The sequence below is a fragment of the Platichthys flesus genome, chromosome 2, assembly GCF_949316205.1.
Source record: "Platichthys flesus chromosome 2, fPlaFle2.1, whole genome shotgun sequence".
NCBI lineage: Eukaryota > Metazoa > Chordata > Actinopteri > Pleuronectiformes > Pleuronectidae > Platichthys > Platichthys flesus.
Window position 1 is genome coordinate 22,625,484 of NC_084946.1, and position 9,055 is coordinate 22,634,538.

The 9,055-nt window shown below is 41.7% G+C and overlaps 1 protein-coding gene across 1 annotated transcript; it reads right to left on the reverse strand.

Annotated features, from left to right (window-relative positions):
• Positions 1-792: 792 nt before the first annotated feature.
• On the reverse strand, positions 793-7,939 carry LOC133969772 (1,25-dihydroxyvitamin D(3) 24-hydroxylase, mitochondrial). The gene is made up of 12 exons (XM_062406467.1): positions 7,498-7,939; positions 7,201-7,391; positions 6,990-7,083; positions 6,792-6,885; positions 6,357-6,448; positions 5,900-6,011; positions 4,117-4,265; positions 3,469-3,635; positions 2,122-2,200; positions 1,604-1,801; positions 1,380-1,491; positions 793-1,247 (listed from the first exon to the last, which is right to left on the reverse strand). The coding sequence occupies exons 1-11, from the start codon at positions 7,753-7,755 to the stop codon at positions 1,381-1,383; spliced, it is 1,545 nt and encodes a 514-aa protein (XP_062262451.1). The 5' UTR covers positions 7,756-7,939; the 3' UTR covers positions 793-1,247; position 1,380.
• Positions 7,940-9,055: the final 1,116 nt, after the last annotated feature.

Here is a 9,055-nt window from a genome sequence, read left to right on the forward strand (position 1 = left end):
AAATTTGATTGATTGATTGATTGATTTCTTATCTGCATTAATCAGATGTGAAGTTCATGTTTTTGTGTTGACTGCAGATCTACTTGCTAAAACACCGACAACAAACTGAAGCATCTTCCTCTGTTCATCAGGCTGATGTCACAGAATTGATCAGCGGCTCTGTGGCTCGGTCCTTTAACTGCTGGTCCTGTGGATCAAGTTCCAGGAGTTCGATCCTTTCCCAGGCCTCAGCTTCAGATTTAGTAAAGAAACTTAACTATTTATAGTAAAGTCGCAGATTTGTTGCCATTAGCATTCGTGTCTACAAATAAATTTTATTAATGCAATTTAGTCAACTCCTTTGTGTTGCTACTTGCTCTTGATAGCTACAAAACATGTCTCTAAGCATGTTCAAATCTTTACTGTGCTACAGCTCGTCAGTCTGGTTTCTTATTCACACTTTCACCTTTTCAGACCATTTAAAATCACGAGGGAAAGAGGCAACTCCTCACCCACGGAGAAAATATATGATTCTAAACATGTGACCTCTCAAATGACTTTCTTTCATTTGAAACATTTATTTAGAAGCTCCCTTTGCGTTCCCTGAATAGGATTAGATTCATTTGATGTTAAAGAAAAAGTTAAGCTGCTTTAATCTAGCCTGTTATTATTTGAATCAAGCGATTGAGTCAGAATCTGGAGTTTGTCTACCTGCCAAACTAAACCTTTTGATTTCCCCATAAGCCCATTTCTGAAGTTATAAAACTTCAATGAAAAGCTCTAATCGCAGCAGTCTGAAAAACAAACAGAGGCTTTGTATCTTTAATACATTTATTAATGTATCCGTTGAAGTGAATAAAATAGGTCTCTACATAAAACAATGTACATTATTACAATATTATAATTGCACTTTTATATACACAAGGAACTGTGACACAAGAAAAAAGCACAACGTTATATATAGCTTGAAATCTACATACATACATGTCTGAGATGAGGACATGACATTAAGATTTGAGGACAGCTGCCTTCGTACAACATTCAACTTGTACATAACAACTGGTATTTTGGTCAGTCATTAACGGTCATAGGTAATATTTTTTAAATAAGTTTGAGGTATTTATGGCATGATTACATGTATAGCAATTTGTTTGTCTTTTTGTTCTATTTACAGAGCAGCAATACAGGGAGTCACTGGACCAGCTCAGGCCAGGGCGACAGAGGTATCGTCTTCCCGTCACTATGTTCAGAAGGGTTGAATAAGGATCCTGAGAGGGAGAGAGGACATTATTCATTAACAAAGAAATATCACACTCAAGAGAATAGTGCATATTGTGGAAAAACGTTCTTTAAGCAGACTAGACGAAAAGATTGATAGAAGATCCAACTGTTGCTCTCACCTCATCTCTTGATGAAGGCGACTGGCAGTTCTCTACTGGGAACCAGTAGTCCTGAATGGATCACATCGAGCGGCTCATTGTCTGTGGCCACGATGTCATAGTCTCTGACCAACTGTAAGAGGGACAAACATGTAAATTCAAGTTAAGATGCAACGAAAAAATATTGAATTGATGATTACCCGTTGATTGAGTGTATAAACTGAGCTGAACTTAGTTTGTCTTACCCAGCACATGGCCAGCTGCAGCTGCAGCTCTGCCAGCCGCCGGCCGATGCACATCCTCTTGCCGATGCCGAAGGGAACGTGGGCGAAGGGGTTGATGGTGCTGGTCTCTCGCAGCCATCGCTCGGGTTTGAACTGCTTCCCATCCTCGAAGTACTCCTCATTGGAGCCCAGTGCGTGGCTGTTTATCATCAAAACAGTCTGTTCACGGAGGAAATAACAAATAAATCAATGTTTTCATCAAGCAAGAACAGTAGCACAATTATCAATATTTGTTCCAGGTTAAAGTTAAAGAGACAGTGCAGTAGATTACAAGGCTACAGTCCATAAAGACCTTTTTACTGTAAATCTTGATCCCTCCATACAGCTGAATTGCACACACTCTATTAAAGTTTCTCCAGTCAGACTTTGTACAGTTCTTTTCTAACATGCTTCATCCGGGCATCAGTTAAATGTAAATGAATACAATAATGTAATCTGCTCATGTCAGGTGTATGGCAACTGAGAGCTAATCCACTTACCCCTTTGGGAATGGCATAATCTCCCAACACAGTGTCTTTGTCCAGAGTTCTGCTGGTGAACGGAACTGATGGCGATAACCTGGAAGAATTTGAAAAAAAACGCATGGGAATATGGACTCGGTGAAGCTATATTATAGCTTGACACACATCTCTAAGCTGTTTAACAGCAGCTGAACACACAGAGCAAGATAAAGTGAGATTTAATCTCCAGTCGGAGGTCATGAACATTCCCTGGATGATGTGGTAACGGAATTAGCTTTAAATAACATATTTGATAACTACTTCTCGTGACTGCACCAGAAGAAACAGAAACTAGTTGACAAGTGATTGGAACGTGACCACATGGTATATTTTAAGCTGGGACCACTGGTTTTTTTTTTGGTCGTGCCACAATATCTCATGGAGCTCGGTCTTGAGCCCATCATGTGTGAGTTCTCCTTCTTAATCTTCGTGGTACTGAGTGAAATCATTAAATTACATTACATTACATGTCATTATCACATGGCAGACGCTTTTATCCAAAGCGACTTACAATTAATAAATTCGACATCTATGACGCAGCCAATGAGTTTTAACTCAAACTCTATACTTTAGGTCATAACATTATTATTATTATTATTATTATTATTATTATTATTATTATTATTATAAGGCTGCTTTATATCATTACATCATTATTTATCATGCATTATGTAAAAAGCTGTATTTTACTTTTGTAGATGTTAGGGTGACGGCCTTTTGTATCAAAGTGATGATTACTTTCAATATGAATTTAAACTAATTACTTTCTTCAGTGATAGATTTATTGTTTGGTTTAAGGTGTGTGAAAGCTAAGCAGGGGAGTAATTCAGTTATATCTGTGCCCCAATTCTACATATTCTATGGATATTTAGTTTTGGGAATATATCTACAGTAATTCCCCATGGCTAATTTTCTCAATTGAGTCTCGATTCTCTGCCTCTCCGACTCTCTTTTCCTTTTTGTAATATCAGTAATAAGCTAATGAACATGGTATGACTGATTAACTGCTGACTGATAGGAATGAATTTAATTAGACATTTAAATCAGTCGCTAGATGATGTGTCGTGTCATGTAGAGCTACTATCTCTAATGTAATTGTGTGCTGCAGATATTCTGTCCTGCATTTGTTGCAAGTACATCTGCATGTTTCTCTTTCAGGGAGAATAAAGCCAAATCCAGAGGAAGAAGAATATTGTTTGATGCTGGCTGAATTAATTGATGTAAAGTTTACTTTTCCCCTCTGGAGGTCATGCCCTTGCTCATAATGTAACCGTATCTGTAGGATGTTTTATTGGCAGCGTTCTGTGTGACAGTGCTTGGCCGTACCTCATAGACTCCTTGAGGCAAGCCTTGAGGTAGGGCATGCTCTTGATGTGCTCTCCGCACGGGTTCTGGTCAGCAGGCACCACTTCTTTAATCTCCTCCCGCAGCCTCCTCTGGGCGCCAGGGTTACGTGACAGGTTGAAAATAGCCCACAGCATACCGTTGGCAGTCTGAGAAACATAAACACAGAGAAAGGGGGAGAGAGAAAGAGAGAGGGATAGAGAGAGAGAGGGAGGCAGAGAGGAAATGTCACTTAGTGAGGCAACTACTTTTAGTGCATTCCTCTGTGGGGTCCTGAAAGGAGCTGAGGAATGTTCGGGGTTCCTCAAAGGCTCCTCAGTTACGTTCACACCACATATCTTTTTTTGAAGCACCTGTTTTTTTTACAGGCCGAACTGATTTTTTTTTCTTTCCCACACTTTGAGCAAAATAGGTGAAAGGTAAAACATTTGACCTCGTGTTCAGAACTGTAAGCGGGTGGGCTCCATCTACGTGATCACCAATGTCATTTTATTAAAAGGGTCAAATGTTCATCAATCTAAAGCTGGAATAGGCAGAAGTAGCTTTGTGGACGAGTTCGACATGTTTATTTGTTTTTCTTGGAACATTTCCTGATTTAGATATTTCTGTGCAGCTCCAAACATCACTCACTGTCTCTACTCCTCCGATCTGCAGCTCTGTGATGGCAGCGTAGAGCTCCTTCTTTGAGAGGTTGCTGTTTTGCAGGATGTCACCGATCAAATCGTCATCAGCTCTCTCCTCAGCGTTTCTCTTCAGCTTCTTGTCGATGTAGACTTTGGCTGAGGAAAAACAAAGGAACAAATAATGTAGACCTACGGATTTCCTGTGAATTTCATCACATATTTTGGCAGATTGTGATGTTGGGTCACATCTACACGATCTATTGACAAAAAGTAATTTGGTCTTCATGTACACATCTACAAAACAATTATAAAAGTTTGATAAGTTTATTTTCAATGTGTTGTCTTATGTTTGAATGCCTCTGCCAACCAGTCAAATGAATTTGTGTGTATTAAGTGTATTTCATAATAATTAGCATAGACAGTGACCGTGGCCTTTGACCTTGCACCACCCAAGTGGACGTTTGTGTTCCTGAGATGTTGTCATTACAACAACGGGGGTGGACATGAGGTCATAGTGACCTTGACCCTTCACCTTTGCCTATATGGCTGGCTGAAGTATAGGTCATAAACCCTGCCTTCTCCGTGTAAGTGGATGTGACACGGACCCAAATATAAAGTTCAAATAAATGTCAAATAATCTTTATATAAGATGGTTTCTACCATTTTAGGTAGTTCCTCGTCACATGTTTGTCCAAATGCCTGTACGTTTATTTTAAATTAGTTATTTAGACTTCTGGATGGTGGGAGGAAGCGGAGTCACATAGTCAATCTTTATATACAGTTTCTGCTTCAGTCCAAGTTCACGTTTATGCCAAATTTAAAGAAATTCCCTCAAGGCATTCCTGAGACATTGCGTTCACGGGACAAAAATAAAATGCCTCCATCCAAGACCTAAATAACAACATCATGTCTGACATTAACTTTCTCCATTTAAATGTGTAGGTCTCCTGTTTTGTATTTACAGGGCAAGTTATCTATAGGCACCAAATCATATGAGACTCCGAGGCACCAGCGAGGGCCTTGCTATTTTGGTTCTGCCATTCCAGTTCAACTTGAATGATCCCTGCCTTATCATCAGCCATAAGCTTATTAGGGCAGAGCATCATTCAAATCACATGACATTAAAACGGACTAAATGACTTACAGTCCGCGGCGACTAAAAATACCCTAAATCATGCTCCATGTAAGTGAAGTGCGTGTATGTTAGTGAGGCAGCGACAGCCGCGTAAACAGCACCATCTTCCTTCTCCCCCCATGTTTCACCCCCTCCACCCGCTACTACAAATATTTGACAGATTTCTCCCTCTTAGGTCATGCAGTTTACTACAACTCTGGCTGACATTTACCGAGGTTGCCAAGTACACAGAACCCTGAAGCACCCGGTTCAAACCTCACTCCTGCCCTTCTGTGCTTTTCTGATTGGAAGAGGGCTAGGTCTATAGCCGGGTGTCACCACCTGGTACATGCATAGCACGACACCGGCTCCTGAAGTTGTTCCGAATGTTATCACGACACATTGCTGCTTTTCGTGCGTAACATAATACCAAGTCGCAACAGGCTTGTTCCTTAACGTTAACCCTAACTGAACCCTTACGTAAACGGCATTGGATGACATGTGAAAGGCTGGGGATGCATGGTTATGAAAAGTACTTGAACTATTTATACCCCATCCAATGACACCGTGTAGGAATGCTGAAGCAAACTGTCCCAGAACTTTTGGAAACGATGAGTTTGTGGAGGCGCAGTTGTTGAACTGATGTTGTGTAGTAAACTTGTGCGTGGGTTTGTACCTGTGCTGAAAATGCGATCCCACGCTGCGGTGTGGTCCTGCCATGTTTTGGTGTTGAGGCACTTGTGGATCTCAACCGGTGTCACCATCATCATGCCAAATGTGCTCATCATCTACAGAGAGGACAGAGGGAAAAAGGGATTAAGAGTTAAACCTAATCATCTCCACTGAAATTCTTTGATTAAACCTTTTTCAAGAGTTTGCTCCGTGCACCCGCCGCCCTGTGCGACCCTCGTGAGCCTCCATTTATCATCTCTTGACTTTTGACCATATCGGTTTGCCCCCAGTAAATACAACAAGAGTGTGGATCAGCCGCTGAACCGGCTGCAGTTCAGCAAACCCAGGCTCAACGTGAACCTGATGAACTGCACTCACTGCAGTCAGCCTCGGTGTCGCATAGATCCTCGCCCTCAGGACACAATGCTGCTATGACAGGATGACAGGTGGCATAGACTCACGGTTTTCACAGCTGTGATGAAGTTCATGGCCTCCTCGTTGACCTCCTCCTGCAGCAGACCGAACCTCTTGTCGTAGAGGACCAGACAAATGGCTGAACCACAAAAAAGTGTAGAGAGTGAGTTTCCAAACTCAAATAACATGTAGGTACAGAGCAGAAGACACACTTTTAGATATGAATAATATAAAAGCAGGTATAAATGATCAAATGATTAGTCTTTAAATCATTTATTTGAAAATAGGATGATTAATTGATGAAAATACACATTGTTTAAGTCACCTTTAAAGTTGAGTTTCAAATTTTCTTTGTATTTACAGCTTTGTGACATGTGATAGAAAAGACATTTAGAATGACACAATAAAAAACTTTTAATTGATTGAAAATCGCTACTAGTTGCAGCTTTAATGAATAATCTAACAATAAAAAATGAACTTACTCTCAAACGACCATTTATTCAGTTCGAAGTATAAGTCTTCAATCTTCCCATCGACGTTTACTCTTCCAATTCTGCTGACGAAATCCTCCAGCACCTGTTTTTCAAAAAGCAGAAACAGTCAAAAACCCCAAAAGTAACTTTAAATAAAACAAGCAAAAATAAAAACTCTTCAAAATGCTTCAGGCATCGGAATCTCACCTGGTTGATTTTGCGATCCAGCTTCACCACCTCGGTGGGTTTCATGAGCTTCTGCTGGAAGGCGCTCCTCACCCTCTGCCAGTCTTTCCCCTCCCTGCAAAGCGACAAGTTAGGATCCGCTCTTTAAAGAACAGCAGCAATAAAAACAGCGTCTTCTACTTCAAACAGCGTCCTGGGGAGTTGTGCGTAAAGGGATGGAAGGAGTACTCACAGGATGAGGAGTCCGTACGCCTCGTTCCTCAGGTCCCTGTATGCTTTCCAGGGTTTGATCTCCAGCCTCTGAGGGTAATTTCCCTCCTTCCTGTAGAGAGCCTCCAGCAGGCAAGGTGCGCCAATGTGCACTGACTCAAAGGAGCCCAGCTTCATCCGGAACATCTTTCCGAATTTCTTATGATAATCAATCTAAAAGAAAAGAAATCTTCTTTAAAAATGTTCGTACTTTATTTTCTATGTGCTACTGACTGAAAAACAACCTCCACTCTACTGTAAAATAGCAATGTTACTGTACCAGCGCCTCGTGTTGTCTCGTCAGACCTCCTTTACGCAGCAGCTCCACCAGGCTGCCGACCAGGGGCCAGTTGGTGGGTCCTGGGATCGCGTCCAGGCTCTGCGCTCTGGAGGCGGCGTGAGGGCACTGCGCCGCCTCCACCACATCCTTCTGCTCCAGGACGCACACTGAGGATGTGGGCTTGAAGTGCTGCAGCCCCACGGACTTCTTCCTCAGCAGCTCCACTATCTGAGGGACCTTCTTGATCTGCGTCCTCATCCTCTAACGCTCTGCTGAAAATAATGTAAAAAAAAAAAAACTACTGTTAGGAGCAGCTCTTCTTTCTTATCTCGGGGATGGGGGGGTTCCCTGTGTCTTATTTCTTGGAAGTGGCACACCTTGCTGCATTATATATATACCCTCACAGTGTTTATTGCCGCCGCGCACGGAACCAATCAGGGGCCGGTGCTGCATGGTGTGGCCGTCGAGCCTACCATTCATTTATGGATCCACGTTGAGAGGACCTGACCCCGGATAGACCAGAGGAAATGCCCCCCCCCCCTCCCCCTCCCCCTTCCTCCCCCTCCCCTCCTCCCCTCCTCCTCCTCCTCCCCTCGTATTATAAATAAACACCCAGGCCGCAGCGGAGGTGACGCGGTTCGCTTGAACCGTGTTTCAGAGCGACCCGCCGCTGCAAGAACCGAAACTTTGGCAAAGCAAATACTAGTGCCACACTTCTGCACCGTGGGCAAATATTTGACAGATTGCAGGTCTTGTGTGTGTGTTGAGTGTGTGTTTGCTTTGCTCGTGTTTTGGAGTGTGTGTTCTTTGTGGAGGGCATTAAGGGGGGGTACCTGAGCCCTTTCAAAGCAATTACATTTTGTGAATGTTTTTTGTGATAATTGCAGATCAAAAAAAACTCTCAAAAACACAATGGGTTGGTTTGAATTTACCATATTTCGTCCTCATAGCTGTACAGGAATTGGAATTGTCCTTGAATCCAAACGTTTTTCAGATCAATTGAATCAAATTGTGGATTACCAAAACTGTCCAAATCTTTATAAGGATAAGACATTGGTAACACAACCTACAAACTTTTATCCTTATTAGGACTTTGCATCAACTTCCATTAGTCGTGGACAGCCTAACGCAAACCTTATCGCCAACTTTAACCACAACCAATTCATGCCAAACCCAAACCTGAACCAAACCACAACTCGTATCGTACCTCTAATCTTAACCAGGAGAAATGTTGATCATTAAAGAACTGGGCTTTTGTCCCCATGAGGACCAGAGGTGGCAAAGTGCATTATCTGCTCAAGTACAAGAACAGATACCAAAAATGACTCAATTAATAGTATATGTATTGATGATTTGATTTTAATAAAATACACAATTGATTAACAGCAAGGGTTCGTCTTTTCTGTGTTTTTGTCCATTTAGGTTCAAACCACTCTGGATATTGAGAAGTGATTAATGATTAATTTCTCTAATACGCATAAAAAAAAATCAAGCCAGTTTTGATAATGTAAGGAGTAGAAAGAACAAATATTTCTGTTTTAATGTAACAAGTAACTTT

Coding starts and splice junctions, on each gene's coding strand:
- LOC133969772 (XM_062406467.1), bottom strand. CDS start 7,755: ATGAGGACGCAGATCAAGAAGGTCCCTCAGATAGTGGAGCTGCTGAGG. Junction 6,449..6,791: donor GAATAAATGGTCGTTTGAGA/GTAAGTTCATTT, acceptor TTTGTGGTTCAG/CCATTTGTCTGGTCCTCTAC. Junction 1,492..1,603: donor TGCAGCTGGCCATGTGCTGG/GTAAGACAAACT, acceptor TCCCTCTTACAG/TTGGTCAGAGACTATGACAT.